The sequence below is a fragment of the Ranitomeya imitator genome, chromosome 1 (genome assembly GCF_032444005.1).
Source record: "Ranitomeya imitator isolate aRanImi1 chromosome 1, aRanImi1.pri, whole genome shotgun sequence".
Lineage (NCBI taxonomy): Eukaryota > Metazoa > Chordata > Amphibia > Anura > Dendrobatidae > Ranitomeya > Ranitomeya imitator.
The window spans coordinates 255,861,243-255,887,358 of NC_091282.1; the positions used below are offsets into that span (position 1 = coordinate 255,861,243).

The following is a 26,116-nucleotide window of genomic DNA, read 5'->3' on the forward strand; positions in this document are numbered from 1 at the left end:
ATTGCCTTTTTTTCTTCATGCGGTGTAATTTAGAAGTTGTGAAAAATTAAGTAATGTGTTCTGCAAGCGGAGCTCGAGATAACTGTGTTATTTCCTGCAGAAACGAGTCCTGGCTGGAAGAAATGATGGCGGTCTGTGCTGGATGAAAGATGAAGGACTTCACCTAGAGACGTCACTGGTGAGTCAGTGTTACCTATACACTGACACTATACACTGTATACTATATACAGAGGTCCTGTGTACAATGTCACCAGTGATCACTGTATTACCTCTACACAGACACTGCATACTAAGTACAGATCTCCTGTGAATACTGGCACTTATGGTGATAGTATTGTGTTTTGTTTTTTTTTATTACTGATCAGTATTGTAGTATTCAGTCACTATATGGTGGTAATATGTGGTCTGGAAATGGTGTTGTGGTATTTGTCCCTTGTATGTGCTATTTGGTCACCAAGTGGTAATATGTGGTCTTGACATGGTGCGGTGGTATTTGTTCCTTGTATGTGCTATTTGGTCACCAAGTGGTAATGTGTGGTCTTGACATGGTGCGGTGGTATTTGTTCCTTGTATGTGGTATTATTCGATCACTGTGGTTGTAATTTGTGGTCTGGTCATGGTGCGGTGGTATTTGTTCCTTGTATGTGATATTATTGGTCAAGATATACCTAAATTGTATTGCAGATTTTAACAAATATTTAATAGGTTACAGTAGAGTAGGCCCCGGCCATTTTTCTGGAATAATCTGGTTCGGGTATATCATGACCCCCTTCACATGACCCCCGTCACATGACCCCCGTCACATGACCGGGGGGGCCCACAGTGTGTGAACAGCCCGGGGCCCTGGCTACCCTTAATCCACCCCTGCTCTGAGACAAAACGGCCCCTGCCCCAATCTCAGAAGTGTCGACCTCAACCTGAAAAGGAAGAGAAGCATCCGGTTGACGCAACACAGGGGCAGAAGTAAATCGGCGTTTAAGCTCCTGAAAGGCCTCAACAGCCTCAGAGGACCAATTCGTTACAGCGCCTTTCTTCGTCAAATCAGTAAGGGGCTTAACCACACTGGAAAAGTTGCCAATGAAACGGCGATAGAAATTAGCAAAGCCCAAAAATTTTTAGCTTGGACCTTAACAGGATCCATTTCTATAGACGAGGGAGAAAAAATAAAACCCAAAAAAGAGACCTTCTGAACTCCGAATAGGCACTTAGACCCCTTCACAAATAAAGCATTATCACGAAGGATCTGGAACATCATCCTGACCTGCTTCACATGAGACTCCCAATCATTGGAAAAAATCAAAATATCATCCAAATATACGACCATGAATTTATCAAGATAATTGCGGAAAATATCATGCATGAAAGATTGGAACACAGATGGAGCATTAGAGAGCCCAAATGACATCACAAGGTATTCAAAATGGCCTTCGGGCGTATTAAATGCAGTTTTCCATTTGTCACCCTGTTTAATACGAACAAGATTATATGCCCCTCGGAGGTCAATCTTAGTAAACCAACTAGCCCCCTTAATCTGAGCAAACAAATCAGTAAGCAGAGGCAAGGGGTATTGGAATTTAACCGTGATCTTATTAAGAAGACGATAATCAATACAGGGTCTCAAGGAGCCATCCTTCTTAGCAACAAAAAAGAATCCCGCTCCCAATGGTGACGAAGAGGGCCGAATATGTCCTTTCTCCAAAGATTCCTTAACATAGCTCCGCATGGCGGCATGCTCTGGCACAGACAGATTGAAAAGTCGGCCCTTAGGGAACTTACAACCAGGAATCAAGTTAATAGCACAATCACAGTCCCTGTGCGGAGGAAGGGAACTGGACTTGGGCTCATCAAATACATCCTGGAAATCCGACAAAAACTCAGGGACCTCAGAAGAGGGGGAAGAGGAAATTGACATCAAAGGAACGTCACTATGTACTCCTCGACAACACCAACTAGTCACTGACATAGTTTTCCAATCCAGCACCGGATTATGTTCCTGTAACCATGGAAATCCCAGCACAACAACATCATGCAGGTTATGCAACACCAGAAAACGGCAATGTTCCTGATGTGCAGGAGCCATGTACATAGTCATCTGTGTCCAGTACTGAGGTTTATCCTTGGCCAAGGGTGTAGCATCAATGCCCCTCAAAGGAATAGGGCTCTGCAAAGGCTGCAAGGAAAAAACACAGCGCCTGGCGAATTCTAAGTCCATTAAGTTCAGGGCAGCGCCTGAATCCACAAATGCCATGACAGAAAAGGACGACAATGAGCAAATCAGGGTCACGGATAAGAGAAATTTAGGCTGTATAGTACTAATGGTAACAGACCTAGCGACTCTCTTAGTACGCTTAGGGCAATCAGAGATAACATGAGCCGAATCACCACAGTAAAAACACAGCCTATTCTGACGTCTGAATTCCTGCCGTTCTATTCTAGTCAAAATCCTATCACATTGCATAGGTTCAGGACTATGCTCAGAGGATACTGCCATATGGTGCACAGCTTTGCGCTCGTGCAGACGCCGATCAATCTGAATGGCTAGAGACATAGATTCGCTCAAACCGGCAGGCGTAGGAAAGCCCACCATAACATCTTTAAGGGTTTCAGAAAGACCTTTTCTGAAAATAGCAGCCAGAGCCTCTTCATTCCATTTAGTGAGCACAGACCATTTTCTAAATTTCTGGCAGTATAACTCTGCTGCTTCCTGACCTTGACACAAGGCCAACAGGGTTTTTTCTGCATGATCCACAGAATTAGGTTCGTCATACAATAATCCGAGCGCTTGAAAAAATGCATCTACATTCAATAATGCCGGATCCCCTGTTTCAAGAGAAAAAGCCCAGTCTTGAGGGTCACCACGCAGCAAGGATATGATGATTTTCACCTGCTGAATGGGATCACCAGAAGAACGGGGTTTCAAAGCAAAAAACAATTTGCAGTTATTTTTAAAGTTCAAAAACTTGGATCTGTCCCCAAAAAACAAATCAGGAGTAGGAATTCTGGGCTCTAAAGCCGGAGTCTGGACAACATAGTCCTGGATACTCTGTACTCTTGCAGCAAGTTGATCCACACGAGAAAACAAACCCTGAACATCCATGCCAGAGCATATATCCTGAACCACCCAGATATCAAGAGGAAAAAAAACAAACAAACCAGAGCACAGAGAAAAAAAATGGTTCAGAACTTTCTTTTCCTTCTTTTGAGATACATTTAATTCATTTTTGGCCACTTGTACTGTTATGATCTGGTGGTTTAGGAACAACATGAGACAAGCTCTGAAGGAGGTGGTATCTGTACTGACCGCAAACCCTGAACCTAGCAGCGCAACTAAAAATAGCCGTGGGGGGTACCTGACGCTCCCTAGACCCCTCGGCACAGCCTAAGATCTAACTTCCCCTAAAGATGGAAACAGGAAACCTATCTTGCCTCAGAGAAAATCCTCAAAGGAAAGATAGCCCCCCACAAATATTGACGGTGAGAGGAGGGGAAAATAACATACGCAGAAATGAAATCAGATTTTAGCATAGGAGGCCAGTCTAGCTTGATAGATAGGACAGAAAAGGATACTGTGCGGTCAGTATAAAAACTACAAAACAATCCACACAGAGTTTACAAAATCTCCACACCTGACTAAAGGTGTGGAGGGTAAATCTGCTTCCCAGAGCTTCCAGCTAACAGAAAAAATCCATACTGACAAGCTGGACAAATATAGAATGCACAGAACAATAAGTCCACAACATGTGGACTGAAATGAGCAAAGCCAGAACTTATCTTTGCAGAACTGGTCAGGAAACCAGGAGTATCCAAGCAGAGATGTGAATCCAGCCAGGAAACATTGACAAGTGGCACAGGCTGAAGAAAGAGCCAGACTTAAATAGCGGTCGATAAGTGGAGGCAGCTGATGACAGCTAACTCCAAGGAGCAGCCATACCACTAGAAACCACAAGAGGGAGCCCAAGAGCAGAACTCACAAAAGTGCCACTTACAACCACCGGAGGGAGCCCAAGAGCGGAATTCACAACATCTACCTTGTGCCAGTCATTACACTGGTTATGGTTACCCATCCATTCAAGAATCCAGTACAAAACTACTACCCTCATCCACAAAGCACTCCATGGCTCAGCACCACCCTACATCTCCTCTCTGGTCTCAGTCTACCACCCTACGCGTGCCCTCAGCTCCGCTAATGACCTCAGGTTAGCATCCTCAATAATCAGAACCTCCCATTCCCGTCTCCAAGACTTTACACGTGCTGCGCCGATTCTTTGGAATGTACTACCTAGGTTAATACGATTAATCCCCAATCCCCACAGTTTTAAGCGTGCCCTAAAAACTCATTTGTTCAGATTGGCCTACCACATCAAGGCATTAACCTAACTATCCCTGTGTGGCCCATTCAAAAAAAACAAAAAAAACATAATCGGGTTCCTCGCAACATGTTCTCTGTTATGACCTGGTGGTTAGGACAATAATGGACCTGGTGGTTAAGAGCACACGGAATGACCTGATAGTTACTAATAATACAGGACAAGCTCTGAGACGTGGGAACTCTGCTGACCGCAATCCCTAATCCTATCACACACACTAGAAATAGCCGTGGATTGCTCCTAACGCTCCCTATGCAACTCGTCACAGCCTAAGGAACTAGCTAGCCCTAGAGATGGAAAAATAAAGCCTACCTTGCCTCAGAGAAATTCCCCAAAGGAAAAGGCAGCCCCCCACATAAAATGACTGTGAGTTAAGATGAAAATTACAAACACAGAGATGAAATAGATTTAGCAAAGTGAGGCCCGACTTACTGAACAGACAGAGGATAGGAAAGGTAACTTTGCGGTCAGCACAAAAACTACAAAAAGACCACGCAGAGGGCGCAAAAAGACCCTCCGCACCGACACGGTGCGGAGGCACTCCCTCTGCGTCCCAGAGCTTCCAGCAAGCAAGACAAAAATCAAAATAGCAAGCTGGATAGAAAAATAGCAAACCAGAGAAAAACAAGCAGGAACTTAGCTTCTGCTGGGAAGACAGGTCACAAGAACGATCCAGGAGCGAACAAGACCAATACTGGAACATTGACAGGTGGCATGGAGCAATGATCTAAGTGGAGTTAAATAGAGCAGCCAGCTAACGAATTAACCTCGTCACCTGTGGAAGGAAACTCATAAGCCGCAGCCCCACTCACAACCACCAAAGGAAGCCCATGGACAGAACCAGCCGAAGTACCATTCATGACCACAGGAGGGAGCTTGACAACAGAATTCACAACAGTTCTCATACACTTTATGCAGTTACAGTATTAGCCCTCTGTGTCTGTACTGCTACATACTTAGACAGTTAACTGGTTCATGCAGCTTTACATGAACACCTGAGCCTTACACTATGGCTGGTCCAAATAACTAAAGCAATTGTTACCCTCCACCTCTCGTGTCTCCCCTTTTCCTCATAGTTTGTAAGCTTGCGAGCAGGGCCCTCACTACTCTTGTTATCTATTTTGTACTGTGATTTCTGTTATGCCGTAATGTCTATTGTCTGTATAAGTCCCCTCTATAATTTGTAAAGCGCTGCGGAATATGTTGGCGCTATATAAATAAAATTATTATTATTATTGTTATCCGTTTCTGGGTTTTTCCAACCCCTAGATGACCACCTAGCACATGCTATGGGCGATATCTAATACTTGCATCTGTACGGACCTGGTACTAGTAACTGCTCTGTTACTATCCCTTTCAGCTTGGGGACCCGATATTAACTCCCCATTCACGGCAAAATATGCCTATCGGGTGTCAGCTCCCGACTCTTGAGCAACACCATTAAGTACTGTCACATTATCAAACACCCCATTTAGAGTTAAGTATCTGAGTTGGGCGCTTCCAAAGTTGTCCCCGGACACCTCCAGCTCAGGGACGTTGGCCTCAGTGGATTCTGCCTCATACTCATCGCGAACAAGCACACAAAATGGAAACCTGTCAGCTGCAGCCTGTGATGAGGTTTCTGAACGAGCGATCTGGCCGTTGTCCAGGCAACCAGATGTCCTCCCTTTCCCCCACTAGGGTGCAATAGGTCCTAGGCTACGCCTACCTCATGGGACTCGGTGCCACAGTTTGTGTTTATGACCACGCGGTAGTTCTTAGCGTCACCATGGATACAGCAGATGCCCACCTTCTTCCCAGGAATCAGCCGATGAGAAATGGTGGCCCTCACTAGGGTTATAGGGTTACCAAATTACCTTAGTCCAACAGACCAGTCATTTGCACTCCATTCACTGACACGGGACATGCCTGCGGGCCCAATCCCGTATGAGGGACAGCACTGCAGGCAGGATATGCAAAATACGAGCAGCGCTATTGAGTCACCCACCAGGGCAGCGGGGTACTCGGCACCGGGTCCGGTCGCTATTAAAGGGGATGTCACGGTGGCTGCGACCCGGTCCGTGGCCCTGAGACTCACTGTAAAAGGGGAACGGTCTTTAAAGGGAATTGTGATAAAATCTGTCGTGACGCCAACTGTGGTGTTCAGTCAATAGGGGGACCGACGCTGCTTTAAAGGGGTCCTCTGGGGGATGTTGTTGCAGCAATTATGGTAACACTTCCCACAGGTGAAGCAGGGTCCCCAGGGCTTCCAGTGTATGGCAATGATGGTGTATGGAGGTAAATGAGTAAAGGACACAGTGCTGCAGTCTTTACTTCGTTTACTGAAGTTGTAACAGGCCTTAGTCCAGGGTACCGGCAATAGGTACATAAGAAGTCCAGGCAGCCGAGAAACAAGTGAAATCCCCTTGGCAAGTCAGGTTGGGAGCCCTCCACTTTGCGCTCGCTATAGTCCCTTGCTGCCTGAAGTGTCCTAACAAGGTTCTGGTCCTTTTTCTGTCCCAGGACAGTGCCTGTATGATAGGCAGCTTGAGCCGTTCCTTCTGGGGTCTCTGCATGGTGACTCCAGGATGCTGCTGTACCACAGACTTAATTTGGGCAGTGCACGTGTAGTTCTGTGCCCTCCGGTTCTGCTATGGGGCTTGCAGCTTCCCACAGCCTCAGGCTCCCGGTACCCGATCTCTGCGCTCTGGCTCCTCGGAGGCCTACTCGCAGCCTCCTTGATCACTCAAATTTCTCTTCTGCTATTTCCTGTCTCTCTTCACTCTCAACTGATCTAGCTCCTCCTCCAGACCAGGATCTTTATTCAGGGAAGTTCCCCTAAAACAGGGTTTTGAGCTCCCCCTCCTGGCCTGGATTCAGAAGGTGTTGTGTGTGTGATTTACCTGAAAAAGAGATTCCTCTTGTTTCCAGGCATAGCACTACTCTCCCCGAGAGGAAGGCAGCACTACTGTGGTACCCGAGCTCCTGGCGTGCCACACTATCCTGTGCTGCAGTCCATTGGCTTGGTGGTTGTGGGGCAATGGGCAGCTATGTGACCTGGGGTATAACACCTGTTTCCTTTTCTTAGCTAAAGCTAGATGTAGATCCTGTGTATGTCTAGTTGGAATGTGTCTAGAAGTATACAGCACATGCAGTATCTGCAGCCACACTGCCTCTTGGGATTCGTGCCCGTGCTTATAGCACCAATTGTAGGAGTCTGCACTCACTCGGCTGCGGTTGAGGTAGGCACAGGAAGCAGTATGGTTGAAATGTCCAGGCTAGCTCATTAAAAACTGTATAAATCGCTCTGGATAGCCAAAACAAATGAACAGCCTTTTCCGGCACAAAGAGATAAGCAAACAGAAAAATAAGCAGTCCATATAGTACTGCAGGTCCACCCGCTCAGATCAGTGTCTTTAGCTCGCACCCACTTACGGACGCACTGAAGGTCACCACACCTCCAGCCACAGACACCGAATGAGACATTTGGCCTCCATTTTATCAGCCAACCCACGCCCCTGAGGATTGGGATATGTGAGCGGTCATTCCCACCCATCTCTTATGACTGCTCATAAAACACGGCCCTAGAACGGCCCAAATAACTCTCTCAGCACTATACATGCTAATAGCTGTAATGACACATATCTCTCCTCAAGGACTCATCCGGCGGCCATCTTACAGGGGACAGAACACGACAGATGTCTTTCTAATAATCTTTTTACACCTAGTTTCATATTCAACCTAAGCACGTGAAATTGAATACAATAATAAAATAAACCAAGCATATTCAAATCACTACAGTTTTTCACCCCAGTCATGTTCTATGACGACACTGTGTTCAGTGACGTCACACTTTTTCTGGTTCTAACTTGGAAACATATCCTACTAGAAATAGGCCCGATGCCATCGCATCGGGAGTGAGCGCATGCGCGGGTAGAGCCGGTAGAGCACGCAGTTAATAATTTAATAATAATTTTTTATTTATATAGCGCCAACATATTCCGCAGCAATTTACAATTAAGCGGGGACATGTACAGACAATAAATTCAGTACAAGTTAAGACAATTTAAACAGTGACATTAGGGGTGAGGTCCCTGCTCGCAAGCTTACAATCTACAAGGAAATGGGGGGACGCAATAGGTGAAAAGTGCTTGTTATTTCAGGTCTGGCAATTATAATAAACTAGATGGCAGCCCGATTCTAAAGAATCGGGAGTCTAGAATCCATATATACTTTATTTATTCAAATGTAAGAATAATACAATTAATAAATAATAGTAAGAAAGAACAAAAAATGGCTGCACTCACCAGCTCTTGACAAAAGTTCAAAATTGGTGTGAAAATGTCACTGAACCACTTCACAACTAAATATATATAGTTTTGGTAAATGGTATTATCATTTTTTTGACGAAATTCGGCAGGAGCTTGAAGAGCAACGTCACTGGGCCCGCCTCCACGCAGTAGAAACTTGCTGTGAGGTAAAAATTCAAAAATCACACCAAAATGGCGGGCGGAGTGTGTCACAGTACGGCACGTTTCTGATTGGTCGCTCGCAGCAGGCGGCAACCAATCAGACACTGGACACTGTTGACGTCACTTATCTCCGGACATTAGCTCTTGACATTAGCTCCGGACATTAGCTCCGGACATTATCTCCGCACATTAGCTTCGGACATTAGCTCCGGACATTAGCTCCGGACATTAGCTCCGGACAAAGCCACGGAAGTTGGCACAAATTGCAGGAAGTAGTATTCTAGGCAATTATATATTAGATAGGGATTTTCATATAAATCTGCATGATCCGGTCATCAGCCCGTGTGATTAAGTGCAATAGTCAAGTATCAAGTGCAGTTATCATGTGCATGGAGGGTGTGGAGACAGATGAATAGTAGGGTGCAGATTCAGAATAATATTTGGAAGGAGGGAACAAGGCAAAGTTAGTTTACTGAGTAGTTTATGTGGTAGGCTTGCTTGAAGAGATGGGTTTTCAAAGTGCGCTTGAATAGGTCGGGGCTAGGTATCAGTCTGATCGTCTGGGGAAGAGCATTCCAGAGAGCTGGCGCAGCACGAGAGAAGTCTTGAAGACGGAGGTCCGAGGTTCGGATCACGGGGGATGTTAGTCTTAGGTCATTTGTAGAACGGAGGGCACGTGTAGGATGATAGAGAGATGAGAGGAGATATGAGTGTGAGTGACTGCAGCGGTCACAAGACACACCAATGTCCAATGACCTGCCGGGAATAGCTATGCAGACATCGCAGGAACAGTGCCAGTGCAGGAGGGGAGTATACACTGTTTTTATGTTATACTAGCTGTACTACCCGGCTTCGCCCGGGTTAATAACTGCTGTTAGCAAAATAGAATGTGTTAACAAAAATGTATTCTGCACACAAATACCACAAAACAAATAGATAGAAATGTAATTATTAAAAGGCAAAAACTAAGCTAATAGAAGCATTTTACAACATATGTATATTTCAACACCAGAGATATTCCACACAGATTTAACTAAGTTCTCTTGTCTGCAAGCCTCGCTTCCCCTCTGCTCAGAAAGTTCATTGGCTCTTGAGGAAGCAGCTGCTGTTCTCATGTGTGTCAGCCTTGTTTCTTGGTCTTCACATTTTTCATTGGCCCGTAATGCAGCTTTTCTTTGCGCATCAGCTGACATTCGTGCCATGGAATTCCTTTTCTTATGAGGCATTATTGCGGTAAAAATAGTCTGTAACTGGCAGTTTCTATATCCTCTCACATAGAGGTAATGTGACTGACATCTGCCTTTCCACCAGCACACCCTAACTGACATGCTATTACCGCACACAAGCTTTGTTATACTGAGAATGTCCTTTGTTGCCTATATTAACCAATCAGAACTCAGATTAATTAACTGTAGCAAAATAGAAGCTGAGTTGTGATTGGTTGCTATTGGCAGCCTGATAAATCCCCAGCCAACAGGAAGCCCTCCCCCCAGGCAGTATATATTAGCTCACACATACACATAATAGACAGGTCATGTGACTGACAGCTGCCGTATTTCCTATATGGTACATTTGTTGCTCTTGTAGTTTGTCTGCTTATTAATCAGATTTTTATTTTTGAAGGATAATACCAGACTTGTGTGTGTTTTAGGGCGAGTTTCATGTGTCAAGTTGTGTGTGTTGAGTTGCGTGTGGCTACATGCATGTAGTGACTTTTGTGAGATGAGTTTTGTGTGGTGACATGTGTGTAGCAACTTTTTGTGTATCGAGTTACATGTGACAGGTTAGTGTAGCAAGTTGTGTGCAGCAAGTTTTGCGCGTGGCGAGTTTTATGTGTGGTGCGTTTTGAGTATGTGCAAGTTTTGTGTGAGGCAACTTTTACTTGTGTTGCAACTTTTGTGCATGTGGCAATTTTTCCGCGTGTGCAAGTTTTCCATGAGGTGAGTTTTGCATGTGTGGCGAGTCTTGCGTGAGCCTAGTTTTGTATGTGGCGAATTTTGTGTTTCGACTTTTATGTGGCGAGGTTGGTGTATGTGTGGTGACATGTGTGCTGAGGCCGGGTGGTATATGTGTTCAAGCACGTGGTAGTGTGTGGCGCATTTTGTGTGTGTGTGTTCATATCCCCGTGTGTGGTGAGTATTCCATGTCGGGGCCCCACCTTAGCAACTGTACGGTATATACTCTTTGGCGCCATCGCTCTCATTCTTTAAGTCCCCCTTGTTCACATCTGACAGCTGTCAATTTGCCTCCAACACTTTTCCTTTCACTTTTTCCCCATTATGTAGATGGGGGCAAAATTGGTGAATTGGAACGCGCGGGGTTAAGATTTCGCCTCACAACATAGCCTATGACGCTCTCGGGGTCCAGACGTGTGACTGTGCAAAATTTTGTGGCTGTAGCTGCAACGGTGCAGATGCCAATCCCGGACATACACACACACCTTTATTATATTAGATGAGGCATTGAATTAAAGGGACACTGTCACCGGAATTTGGAGGGAACAATCTTCAGCCATGGAGGCGGGGTTTTTGGGTGTTTGATTCACCCTTTCCTTACCCGCTGGCTGCATGCTGGCTGCAATATTGGATTGAAGTTCATTCTCTGTCCTCCATAGGACACGCCTGTGCAAGGCAAGATTGCCTTGGCAGGCATGTACTACTGAGGACAGAGAATGAACTTCAATCCAATATTGCAGCCAGCAGGTAAGGAAAGGGTGAATCAAACACCCAAAAACCCCGCCTCCATGGCTGAAGATTGTTCCCTCCAAATTCAGGTGACAGTGTCCCTTTAAGCAAGGCCTGTTAAATCCCTTTAAGAAAAATAGGCTGTAGAGAATTCTGAGTGCATCAGGAGTGATCAAATAGTTCGAAAGCTGCCATTAATGCATGTTGCTGAGCCAGGCAGCTCTACAGAGGAATGAAGCGATGTAGTCGGTGTCTGTAGGTTCTGTGCCCCTAATTAAAATGGCCGTCACGGCTTCTGACAGCTGGACGTGACAGCGCGTTTGCTAGTGCTGCCAGGTCTACGCTACGTCTCCATTGCCCGGATGTCAGAGTGTCCCTGCCGGGCCTCCGTACAGCCGTTACGTGGCACTAGCTGCTAGCTCCCCGGCTGCCTACAGCGGTGACGCCTCTTTCTCAGTGAGGCCCAGACTCCGCCGCAAGGTTCCCGGCCAGCGCTCGCTTGTTTCCCCGACACTGACCACCATGTTTACCGTATCGGAGCTCGTGGCCCTGGTCGCCTTCTTCTCCGCCACGGCCTCGGGTTACTTTGTGAGCATTGATGCCCACGCTGAAGAATGTTACTTTGAGCATGTAACGTCCGGCACCAAGATGGGCCTGATCTTCGAGGTGGCGGAGGGGGGATTCCTGGACATCGATGTAGAGGTGAGTATGGGGCAAGCAGTGCCCTCCTCAATGGCGCCAGGTCCCGGGATGTCCGAGCATCGCCAAGAATCCAGTGTGCCGGAGCCGCCCTGCTGCTGGGGTGGACATGGTGCCAGGCTGTGAAATATATATGGCACACACCTCACATGGTGCCAGGCTGTGAAATATATATGGCACACACCTCACATGGTGCCAGGCTGTGAAATATATATGGCACACACCTCACATGGTGCCAGGCTGTGAAATATATATGGCACACACCTCACATGGTGCCAGGCTGTGAAATATATATGGCACACACCTCACATGGTGCCAGGCTGTGAAATATATATGGCACACACCTCACATGGTGCCAGGCTGTGAAATATATATGGCACACACCTCACATGGTGCCAGGCTGTGAAATATATATATATATATGGCACACACCTCACATGGTGCCAGGCTGTGAAATATATATATATATATGGCACACACCTCACATGGTGCCAGGCTGTGAAATATATATGGCACACACCTCACATGGTGCCAGGCTGTGAAATATATATGGCACACACCTCACATGGTGCCAGGCTGTGATATATATCTATGGCACACACCTCACATGGTGCCAGGCTGTGATATATATATATGGCACACACCACACATGGTGCCAGGCTGTGATATAGATCCATATATACCACACATGGTGCCAGGCTGTGATATATATATATATATATATATATATATATATATATATATATATATATATATATATATATATATATATATATATATATATAGCACACACCTCACATGGTGCCAGGCTGTGATATATATCTATGGCACACACCTCACATGGTGCCAGGCTGTGATATATATATATGGCACACACCACACATGGTGCCAGGCTGTGATATAGATCCATATATACCACACATGGTGCCAGGCTGTGATATATATATATATATATATATATATATATATATATAGCACACACCTCACATGGTGCCAGGCTGTGATATATATCTATGGCACACACCTCACATGGTGCCAGGCTGTGATATATATATATATGGCACACACCACACATGGTGCCAGGCTGTGATATAGATCCATATATACCACACATGGTGCCAGGCTGTGATATATATATATGGCACACACCTCACATGGTGCCAGGCTGTGATATATATATATATATATATGGCACACACCACACATGGTGCCAGGCTGTGATATATATATATATGGCACACACCTCACATGGTGCCAGGCTGTGATATATATATATGGCACACACCACACATGGTGCCAGGCTGTGATATAGATCCATATATACCACACATGGTGCCAGGCTGTGATATATATATGGCACACACCTCACATGGTGCCAGGCTGTGATATATATATGGCACACACCTCACATGGTGCCAGGCTGTGATATATATATATATATGGCACACACCTCACATGGTGCCAGGCTGTGATATATATATATATATGGCACACGCCTCACATGGTGCCAGGCTGTGATATATATATATATATGGCACACGCCTCACATGGTGCCAGGCTGTGATATAGATCCATATATACCACGCATGGTGCCAGGCTGTGATAAAGATCCATATATACCTCGCATGGTGCCAGGCTGTGATATAGATCCATATATACCACGCATGGTGCCAGGCTGTGATAAAGATCCATATATACCACGCATGGTGCCAGGCTGTGATATAGATCCATATATACCACGCATGGTGCCAGGCTGTGATAAAGATCCATATATACCTCGCAATGTGCCAGGCTGTGATATAGATCCATATATACCTCGCATGGTGCCAGGCTGTGATGTAGATCCATATATACCACGCATGGTGCCAGGCTGTGATATAGATCCATATATACCTCGCATGGTGCCAGGCTGTGATAGTGATATATTATATATGTGTGTGTCAAAAAATGTTGAAGCAGCACTCCATAATGTAGTTGAAAGGTGTTTTTTTATTAGTCCATGTGGTGACCTTTCGGTCCTAGGTGTAGACCTTTTCACTGGTGTAAGTGGTCCCCGCTGCAGCTGCAAAGGCTTCCTAAAAAAGGTCCCTTAAGGTACCTTCACATAACGATTTCGTTAACGATATCGTTGCTTTTTGTGACGTAGCAACGATATCGTTAACTAAATCGTTATGCGTGACAGCGACCAACGATCAGGCCCCTGCTGGGAGATCGTTGGTCGCTGGAAATGATCAGGACCTTTTTTTTGGTCGCTGATCACCCGCTGTCATCGCTGGATTGGCGTGTGTGACGCCGATCCAGCGATGTGTTCACTGGTAACCAGGGTAAATATCGGGTTACTAAGCGCAGGGCCGCGCTTAGTAACCCGATGTTTACCCTGGTTACTATTGTAAAAGTTAAAAAAAAAAAAAAAAAACAGTACATACTCACATTCCGGTGTCTGTCCCCCGGCGTCAGCTTCCCTGCAGTGACTGACATCGCCGGCCGGCCGTAAAGTAGAGCGGTGACGTCACCGCTGTGCTCTGCTTTACAGCCGGCCGGCGCTGACACAGTGCAGGGAAGCTGACGCCGGGGGACGTGACAGACACCGGAATCTAAGTATGTACTGTTTTTTTTTTTTTTAACTTTTACAATGGTAACCAGGGTAAACATCGGGTTACTAAGCGCGGCCCTGCGCTTAATAACCCAATGTTTATCCTGGTTACCCAGGGACTTCGGCATCGTTGGTCGCTGGAGAGCTGCCTGTCTGACAGCTCTCCGGCGACCACACAACGACCTAAACAGTGACGCTGCAGCGATCAGCATCGTTGTCTATATCGCTGCAGCGTCGCTAAATGTGACGGTACCTTTAGTCTGTTCAGTAGCTCCACAATCATGGGGAAGACTGGTGACATGACAGATGTCCAGCAGGCAGTCACTGACACTCCACAAGGAAAATACATTTTGCATTTCATTTGAAAATCAAAGACCCAGAGTCTGGAGGAAGAGTGGAGAGGCGCACAGTCTAAGCTACTTGAGGTCTAGTGTGAAGTTTCCACAATCAGGCCAACATTTTGGATTTTAAAATGATTTTTCAAGCTGGTGTCATGAAGTATTCTAATTTACTGAGATAATGACTTTTGCGTTTTCATTGGCTGTAAGCCATAATCATCAACATTAACAGAAATAAACTCTTGAAATAGATCACACTGTCTGTAATGACTCTATATCTACATATATAATCACCAGTTGGGACTTCAGGCTGCTGTCACCGAATCCCATAAGGCACTGCGGCAGTGTCACTTGCGCAGGCCACGAAATGCGCCTGTGCAAGTAGTGACATACACAACTCCGCTATTCCCGCGCATGCGCAGTAACAGCCACAACTGCGCGCTCTACCCACGCATGTGCGGTAACGACGTGGCTGTTACTGCGCCTGCGTGGGGAATAGCGGTGACGTCTATTTTACTTGGGCAGCCGCAGTAAGGCTGTGTGCACACGTTGCTGATTTTTCACGTTTTTTTCCCGATAAAACCGCAAAAAAAAGCATACATTATGCATCCCATCATTTTTAATGAATTCCGCAATTTTTGTGCACATGATGTGTTTTTTTCCGCGAAAAAAACGCATCGTGGTAAACGCAGCATGTTCATTAATTTTGCTGATTTTTTTTTGCTGATTTCCCACTATATAATGCATTGGGAAATGTCCGGAAAAATCCGCAAAAAAAAAACCGCGCAAAAAACGCATGCAGATTTCTTGCAGAAAATCTCAGGATTTTGTCAGGAAATTTCTGCAAGAAATCCTGAAGGTGTGCACATAGCCTAACAGCCTTTTGGCTGCGCTAGTGACAGATATACGTCACCGCTATTCCCAGTAACGGCCATAACTGCACAGTGTACCCGCGCATGCTTACTTACGATTTTTTATTACCTCACGCAGCACAATCTTCTCCACAGTCCTATACTGTGTATCAATTTTATCTACTATCTGAGACACAAAAATACTGTCTACTGCTGGAATGTACATTGTTCACACCACTGAGGCACTGCTCCTGGATTTGCCATTTTAACTGTAATGTAATGTTTTTAACATGAGTGTGACATTTTGTTTGGCTTTATTTATTATTAGTAAAAGTTAGGTTTTCCGATACTCACCATTGCTATAGCAATATTGGAATGAGTGAGATATGTAAGAGGTGTGGTTACGCGTCGGGGCTGGTGCCCTTCTACTTAAGTGTTTTTCTGCTGTATTAGGCAACGTTCACATTAGCGTTTCCCGACGCTGCGTCGGGAAACGTTGTGGCAACGCATGCGTCATGCGCCCCTATATTTAACATGGGGGGCGCATGGACATGCGTTGTGCAACGCATGCGTTTTTTTTGCCGCAAGCGTTGGGCGCAGAAAATGCAACAAGTTGCATTTTCTTGCGTCCAAATTTCGGCAAAAAAGGACGCATGCGTCGCAAAACGCAGCGTTTTTGCGTGCGTTTTGGTGCGTTTTTATTTGTGTTGTGTCGCCGACGCAGCGGCGCACAACGCAAATCTGAACGTAGCCTTAGATGTCTAACTAGTCCACTCAGGGCACTTTGAACCACACAATTGCTTCATTGCCTATGCAATGCTACAGTATTGCCACTTTTTGTATAATTGTCGATCTCCTATAGGTGTACTCACATGACAGCTGGGGATCTGTCATTAGGCACCCTGCTGCCATTGCAACCCATTGGCTCCCTGTGTGTAGTGTTGCGTGTGGAGCCAGAGGTGATTAAACAAATTGACACCATGTTGGAAACATTGTAAATGCTGCTGTCACATTTGTCAGCAGGGTTTAAGAGGTTAAACTTCTGTAAGGATCGCAGCAATTACACTTGGGTGTCTACTGTGTAGCACAGCTGGCAACTGCTTGTTATATGGAGCAGATGTTGACTAGGGGTTAAAGGTGATCTGTCACCAGTTTACACAATGCAACTTATATAAATTACTAAATGGATCTCTTAGATCTGAGGAGCTAGGGTTGAACTTATAAAATGCTGATTATAATATCAGGATTATACAGCCATTTTGACATGGATTTTCACAGAAAGTACACCAGTTTCATCAAGTTTAAAGATCAATATATAACGTTTATATTGTGAAATCTGGTGACAAAATTGCTTTATTGATTATCTAACCTGTAAATCCACACGCAGGAGATTTTCTGACACTTCCTAGAAGATTGTGATTAGACCACATTCCTGGAGTGGGAGACCCCTGCAGATGACGGCGACCTGACTCTCTTTCAGTGTTGTACTTTTGCCTTTTATACTGCCCAGTATGATGCCCATTTTAAAATCAGCGACACGTATAGGCCATGATGAACATTGCAAAAAGTTGTAAGGCCCCTTTCACACATCAGTTTTTTGCCGTCAGTCACAATCCGTTGGCTCAATAGATCCGAGGCAGATTTTTGGACGGATCCGACAAGCGGATCTGGCTAAGTGGATCGGAGCATGCTCAATTAAAAAGAACGGAATCCGTTGCTGGATTCCGTCATTTGACGGATCCGGCACCGTAGGCCTCCATTGTAGCAAACGAGAGACTGTGACGGATTTGTCGCCGTCTGTTTTTTTGACATACACAAAAAAGTTAGGCTACTTTCACACTAGCGTTAACTGCAATCCGTCACAATGCGTCGTTTTGCAGAAAAAACGCATCCTGCAAAAGTGCTTGCAGGATGCATTTTTTCCCCATAGACTTGTATTGACGACGGATTGCCACACGTCGCATCTGTCGTGCGACGGATGCGTCGTGCTTTGGTGGACCGTCGGGAGCAAAAAACGCTACATGTAACGTTTTTTGCTCCTGACGGACCGTTTTTTCAGAACGCGCATGCGCTGCCGGAACTCCGCCCCCACCTCCCCGCACCTCACAATGGGGCAGCGGATGCGCCGGAGAAATGCATCCGCTGCCTCCGTTGTGCAGTGCGTTAAACGCTAGCGTCGGAATCTCTGCCCGACGCATTGCGACGGGGAGATTCCGACACTAGTGTGAAAGTAGCCTTACTTTGTCCGTTGTCTCCGGCCGCGGGACAAACAATTTTCGACGGATCCGGCATATGACAGATGAAACGTGAGGCCATCCATCGCTAATACAAGTCATAGTAACATAGTTTTTAAGGTTGAAGGAAGACTTTAAGTCCATCTAGTTCAACCCATATCCTAACCTAACATGCCCTAACATGTTGATACAGAGGAAGGCAAAAAAAAACCCATGTGGCAAAGAGTAAGCTCCACATTGGGGAAAAAAATTCCTTCCCGACTCCACATACGGCAATCAGACTAGTTCCCTGGATCAACACCCTAACAAGGAATCTAGTATATATACCCTGTAACATTATACTTTTCAAGGAAGGCATCCAGTCCCCTCTTAAATTTAAGTAATGAATCACTCATTACAACATCATATGGCAGAGAGTTCCATAGTCTCACTGCTCTTACAGTAAAGAATCCTCATCTGTTATTATGCTTAAACCTTTCCTTCAGATGTAGAGGATGCCCCCTTGTCCCTTTCTCAGCTCTATGATTAAAAAGATCATCAGAAAGGTCTTTGTACTGTCCCCTATTACTTGCCCAGAGTTTTAGAATTAAGCACATAGTTATACATCTTAGTACTTCTACCTAAGCGCATGCCCTTACATTTATCCCCATTAAAGCTCATTTGCCATTTATCAGCCCAAGCTTTTAGTTTACATAAATCATCCTGTAATATAAAATTGTCCTCCTCTGTATTGATTACCCTGCAGAGTTCAGTGTCGTCTTCAAATATTGAAATTCCACTCTGTATGCCCCCTACAAGATCATTAATAAATATGTTAAAAAGAAGAGGGCCCAATACTGACCCCTGTGGTACCCCACTGCTAACTGCGACCCAGTCCGAGTGTGTTCCATTAATAACCACCCTTTGTTTCCTATCCCTGAGCCAGCTCTCAACCCACTTGCACATATTTTCTCCTATCCCCATTATTCTCATTTTATGTATCAACCTTTTGTGTGGCACCGTATCAAAAGCTTTTGAAAAGTCCATATACACTACGTCCACTGGGTTCCCTTGGTCCAGTCCGGAACTTACCTCTTCATAGTCTATGAGAAAAAACGGATTCGGTGGCATTAGTTCCCGGATTCGTTTTCAAACTTTGAGGGATTGCGACTGATGGACAAAAAAACTGATGTGTGAACGGGGCCTTAGTTGTCCAAACCCATAGAGTCCACTGGACTAGCAGATGACCTGATGATCTTGTGTATATGGGGGCTTCTCACGCCACCCCTTGGAACAGTTGATGATGGGGAAAAAGAAGGCTGGACCCCGTTAAATTTCAATGGGTGATGCTCTAGGCTAGTGCCACATGGCGACTTTGGCTGTGATGGCTGTTGCGCATCCAATGGTCACTTGGTGTTGCTACATCGCAGCGCAATACAGGTAAATGGCGTGGATTGCATTGCAAAAAACGAGGGTACTACAACAACAAATATAAACCCCTAAAATATAGCTTTTAATTATTATTTTTGACAATGACAAAATACTCTCAAAAAAAGAACATACTCTAAAAATAAAAACTTATAGAGGTGTGATAATCAATAGATAGATAATCAATAGAATATACCGGGTCCATATAAAGTTTTAGCAGCAAATCCCTAATATTCCCTGAAGAGCTTTATCCTCCCTTGCTGCGGAGGTTGGCACCCTAATAATTGTGATATGGTGCCCCCCGCTCAACCTCAGTATCCCTAAAGACCCTGGTTCGCACCTAAACTATAAAGTGCAGAACAGGCAGTGAAAAGCTATATACAGTATCCAGGTGCATATCAAATATGTGGATAGTCCGCTATGTGGGACAGTGGTCAGATACCCTACCATGTGCCCAATACATTTATTCCCAAACCAGTAAGTTCTCCAGTTGATGTGTAGCTGGTCTTACGCTCCAGGTAGTTATGCTGCCGCTCACTGCTTTCTCCACATTGATAACATATGTTCAGTAGAAGGTGAATGTGGGGTTGGCAGAGACGGCCCTCAGGGCCAGTGTTTGCCCAATGGTTATCTAAGTTGTGTAGTCACCCTGAGGATATATGCCGACATTGTGGCTTTTTGGACGCACCATCCCAATGAATACAGTACCATCAAAAGTGATTAATATTTTTACAATCAAAGTAAAAAAAAAAAAGGTCCCCAATGGCAATTATATATATTTTTTTCCCAAGACTTCCATGCTGCACTCTCCACATTCATTCACCTGTTGGAACGTTCTGCCCCATGTCAAAACATCAGCCTCTGGTTGTAGCTGTGACAGAACGTCACCAACCCGGGATGCTTCATGGAAGCCCTGTTGGGAGCGGAGGAATCGCCTGAAGAGATGATTTTGATTCTTTTAGCTTTGTGTGAGACTGCGGACTCTCCTGCTGATTTTCTGAGGAAAGTGTTGTCCACATATCCACAATGTGTGAACACAGCCCACTCAGTTTGAGAGTCGTTGCTTGAATCTGACACAAGAATAACAGCTAAGCGCCATTCATCCCAAGGCAATAGTATTCTACCTCTGCGGCTGTGTAATCCCCTCACACTGGGTGAGGCCTCGTCTGGACGGACCCATTTCCCTCAGGGTGTTGGAGCAGATTTTCATCAGAATCTGATCAGTGTCTCATTATTGATGTTCTTATATACTGCAAAAATAATGCTTTTCCTACCTATTAGTTCACATTTACGCAAGCGTGACCGTGAAAAAACGTGACCTCACCCGGCCAGCACTCGGACCAATGTCCTTCAGTTAGGCCGTCCAGATGCCAGTGGTCTCACATGCACGATAAGGTGGCTTCAGCATCCATAGAGTACAGGACTCGCAAGATAATCATACCTGTCAAGGTGCGGGAAATAACACACCGCTCGTGACGGATATATCAGACACGGGTTATTAAGGGGTTAAAACTGAACTGTATATAGAGTAATCTGGCGGGAAAATATCTCCCATTCCGGTTCCCAGACGCCCCGTTGTTTGACATCCCACAAGTCCTGGTAGAACTGTGGTGGAGCACGGACTTTGGTCTGTCAGTCAGGAAAGTAAACTGTGGCATGAATTCAGCTTTTGGGGCAGACTGTACAGGGGCATCTGTTACCGTCCACTATTATAGAATGGTGGTTGTTTAGAGGGGAAGAACGATAATAAATCTATGAGCAGCGGGAACAGGGTTTTTGCTGTCGTGTTCTCGGAGACGGTGGTGGTCCACGTCTGCCGGCGTCACCTCTGTGATCTCACTGTGTATCTGCCATATTGGAGGATCATTTTGACTGGATTTCTCAGTACACTCTGCCTTTTCTGTTTTAGATCACTGGTCCTGACAATAAAGGCATCTATAAAGGAGACCGGGAGTCCAGTGGGAAGTACACCTTTGCGGCACACATGGATGGAACGTACAAGTTCTGCTTCAGTAACAGAATGTCAACCATGACTCCAAAGATAGTGATGTTCACTATTGACATAGGAGAAGCCCCAAAGGGCCAGGACATGGAGACAGAGGGTGAGTTACTTCACTGATAAAATGCATATATGTATAGCGTTCTTTATTAACCATTGAGGGCTCAGAACAAGTCCAGCGAAGCTGTCAGTACCTTTGTGCTATGTAATATGAGAGCGCCTTGATGCTGAGGCTGAAACTTTGATTCCAGCGATGTCACTTACTAGGCTGTGTCTTGCTGTTTCAATACAGTTAGGGTTTTATTATCAGGAGATTATGACAAGAGGACTAGATGTCTAGTGCCCCCTGGTCCAACCATGTACCCACCACTGATTAGCAGCATTATATCAATATGCAATGTACACAGAAAGCTGCTAAGCACTGGTGTGGGCTGGTGATGCCCAGCTCAACATTCTGAGCTCTGCTATATTCTGTGTCAGAGAAAACTGATTATCACAACTGCTGCACCCATTAAACTAAGTGACATTGCTGGAATCAGGGTCTCTATCCCTACATTACGCTGCTGTCAGATTACATAGCAAAAACCTTAAGTTTATCCATAGACACAAGATTAAGAAGAATTTGCAACTGCCAAAAGAAGCGTCAAAGGATCCGACCCATTCAGTCCCTATTTCTTGCAAACAGGTTTTCTCTAGAGATATGATCACTGAGGCTTTCACTGCTTTCGTCTGCCAGTAATATCATCTTTATGGAGTCACCAGGGTGGATCATCGTGAAAATACTCCTGTCTTAAAGAGGACCTGTCCCTTGCTAAGGCTCCTGTCACGCGGCGTTTTGCCCACGTCAACGCATCATTTTCGGGCACAGTCACTATGTCTGAGTGTCCGCCTACAGTAGACGCCTGAAAATTGTGCCTGTCAGAACACACGTGGACTCTGTCAGCACCATTATAGTCTATGACCCCATCGCCGCATACATCCAAATCCCATTTTGTGGGGGATCTAGATGCAAGCACTGACGGGACCAACAAATGTGCATGATGACATTGTGTGAAAGGAGCCTAAGGGTGCGTGTCCACGGTTCGTAATGACGGCGCTTTGGATGGAGCGGAAATCCCGCTCCGCCCAAAGCTTCGCCCCCTTCTGTACATGCGGTGATTCCGGAATCTCCGCACTCCATACATATGGCCCTGTGATTTACCAAGGTAAACGGACATGCTGCGTTCTAAAAAGACGCGCCACATGTCCGTAAATGCAGGGCCGCTGGATGCGTGTTCGCACGCATCGTGGAGACGGGATTTCATAAAACCCCCTCCACTATGCTGTAACATCTGGACGCTGCGGGTTGAACGCTGCGGCTGTTCAATCCGCAGCTAATCCGGATGTAATCCTGAACGTGGACACATACCCTAAGGAAAAAAAATAAATGAGATTACTACCTTGGAAAATTCCCTGAGCTTCCCTGGTTCTGAAAAGAATATCTGCAATGGAGCAACGCAACATTTAAAAAAAATGTTTTTTAAAGTATTAAACGCAATTATTTTCAGTAAATTACAGGAATTCTTTAAGAATTAGACCATCAAGACAGATATGTCTGCTCCAAGTAACAGTAGTTATTAAAAAAACAAAAAACCCTTCCATCGTTCCCTTCATGTGTTCTCATGTTTCCAATTCCCCCAGGTGGAGGAGATACTTGGGACGGTATGTCTTCTGCTGTCTGATGAGTCGCCTGACAACATGCACATTAACACTACTATACAGCCATTTCTTGTCACCTAACCCTAATTTCTATGTTGCCATGGTGTGACTTGGCGCGGATAGTGATGGGCCTGGTGTGGCTGGCACGCGCCTAACTAGCATTGTGTTGACCCCGGTTGGCATGCTGTTTGCTGTGATTTGTTTTAAGTCGAAGCTCAATATTACTTTTAGTTGGGAGAGATGTTTTTCCTATTGGGAAACCACCCCCATTTTCCAGCTGGTTTTGAGTGGGGGTATGTTCACATGACAGACACCGACACTGAAGATCCGCTCCAAATCGCACAGATTTTGGGGCTGATTTGTCTGTGAACTTGCAGCTACAAATAAAATCTAAGGGCTTGTTTCCACATGCGAGAAACACGTCCGTGTCTTGCATGTGGAAACGAAGCTCTGGCGCCGGCACTGTGGAGTGGAGCGTGCGGCCGCATAGCAACACATGGAGCCGCACGCTCCACTCCGGAGTGCCGGGACCAGAGCTTCGTTTCCACATGCGAGACACGGACGTGTTCCTCGCAAGTGAAAACAAGCCCTAAGAAAGACAAATATTCCACTCCCTCAACTTGCACTTCTAGGTTTCTTTGCAATTTGCCTGCTAGGCTCTGTACAACCTGGTCGCCTCCAATGATGTCTCATCCCATGTGACCGCTGCAGCCTGTGATTAGCTGCAGGGGTCACATAAAATGAAGCGTCATCACCGGAGGCAGGTTACAACTTTATCATATAGATTAGTCGGGCCCTACCAATCAGGAAATGCTGACTTACCTTAGCTATTTGCCACCACTTACTATGGTAGAAAAATCCTTGTTGCTTTGTAAAGGAACTCTGACAGCACAGAATGACTGTTCAAACCAAGCACAGGCGCTCAGTGCATCATGGCGGGGCCAATTTTTTAAGTCTACCTTCCCACCTTTTTGTTCTCCTTCTATCAAGCCAGAGCAGAGGTGTAGGGGGAACACAAGTAGGTGAGAAGGTGTAGTTAAATGTTTGGCCACGCCATGATGTGCCTAGTGCCTGTGCTTGATTTGAACAGTCATTTTGTGCTGACAGTCCCTTTAAGCTCAACGTTCTTATGTACTAATCTCATGTTAGAGGTGGTTGCTGGTATTTTCATTTGAATTGGTCTGTCGGAAGGGAAGTGAGGAAATTGTAACTTTTATTGAAGGTGTTTTCCAGTACATGGACATTGGTAACCTATTTTCAGTGTAGGGCATAAATATCCAGGCAGTGGGGAATCGACTGAATTGTATCCGCAGCCCTGCATGTCTGCACGGACGATACAGGTAGGCGCACACGGTGTCAGTGCACACGGTGTCAGTGCACACGGTGTCAGTGCACACGGTGTCAGTGCACACGGTGTCAGTGCTTGCGCGCGCCCTGCCATCCCGCTCGCTGCACACAGGATCACACAGTAGCAAGTGTCTGTCACCTATAGGACTATATAATTAGTTTAATTCGAGTTTTGGGGATGGCATATTTCTGTGTAATGGATATTTTGTTTTAAAGCATTTTTCTCCTAAAACTGGAAAGAATGGGGGCCCTGATACCCTGTTCCTCCTAGTTGCAAGTCCACGACTAGGATACATCATAGTGAAGCAGCAGTAGGACACGTGCCTTGCTGTCCAGTGTCTATGCAGCTGTGGAAGAACAGCCAGTCACTGTGCAGTTGGTGCCATAGGGTGCAGGCAATGGCTCCAGGTGTTTGCCACCAATCTGAGAGCGGCATGATAGGCAGGCTGAGACCCCAATTCCAGTGATGTCACCTACTGGGCTTGAGATATATATATATATAATATGTATGTTTGGACACACCTTCTCATTTAAAGATTTTTCTGTATTTTCATGACTATGAAAATTGTACACGGTAAGGAAACACGGCACTCAGTAGATATGAGGGTTGGTGGTGCTCAAGTAGGGTGTCCACCCCGTATATTAAAGATGAATGAAACTTGGCACTCAATTTTTGAGAAGAAAGGCTTCTTAGTTTATTGATGCATCCAGACAAACAAAACCGCTAAACGTTTTCGGTCCACACCGGACCTTCGTCAGAGCGTTTCTTAGACATTGACTGGATGAGGAAGCTGATGAGCCTGAATGAGCGTCAGCCAGAGTTGCAGACTGCAGCTCCTATATCCCGTGCTCTGGCTGACGCTCATTCAGGCTCATCAGCTTCCTCATCCAGTCAAGAAACGCTCTGACGAAGTTCCGGTGTGGACCGAAAACGTTTAGCGGTTTTGTTTGTCTGGATGCATCAATAAACTAAGAAGCCTTTCTTCTCAAAAATTGAGTGCCAAGTTTCATTCATCTTTAATATACGGGGTGGACACCCTACTTGAGCACCACCAACCCTCATATCTACTGAGTGCCGTGTTTCCTTACCGTGTACAATTTTCATAGTCATGAAAAGTTTTTTCCCGCTATGCTGTTTAGCGATCAGGTTAATACTTTTTTTTATTTGATAGATCGGGCGATTCTGAGCGCGGCGATACCAAATATGCGTAGATTTGATATTTTTTTTATTGATTTATTTTGATTGGGGCGAAAGGGGGGTGATTTAAACTTTTATGTTTTTTTTATTTTTTTCATATTTTTTTAAACTTTTTTTTTTAACTTTTGCCATGCTTCAATAGCCTCCATGGCTCTGCTACATAGCAGCGATCTGCTGATCGCTGCTATGTAGCAGAATTGCACGTGTGCTGTGAGCGCCGACCACAGGGTGGCGCTCACAGCGGCGGGCA

General features: G+C 45.5%; 1 protein-coding gene across 1 annotated transcript in view; it reads left to right on the forward strand.

Moving 5' to 3' along the window:
* Positions 1-11,880: 11,880 nt before the first annotated feature.
* Positions 11,881-26,116, forward strand: part of TMED2 (transmembrane p24 trafficking protein 2) — a 35,000-nt gene continuing 20,764 nt past the window's right edge. Inside the window, exons 1-2 of the mRNA XM_069755978.1 lie at positions 11,881-12,204; positions 21,534-21,726. Coding sequence (XP_069612079.1) covers positions 12,025-12,204; positions 21,534-21,726 — 373 coding nt within the window. The 5' untranslated portion in view covers positions 11,881-12,024. The remainder of the gene's footprint in view (positions 12,205-21,533; positions 21,727-26,116) is intronic.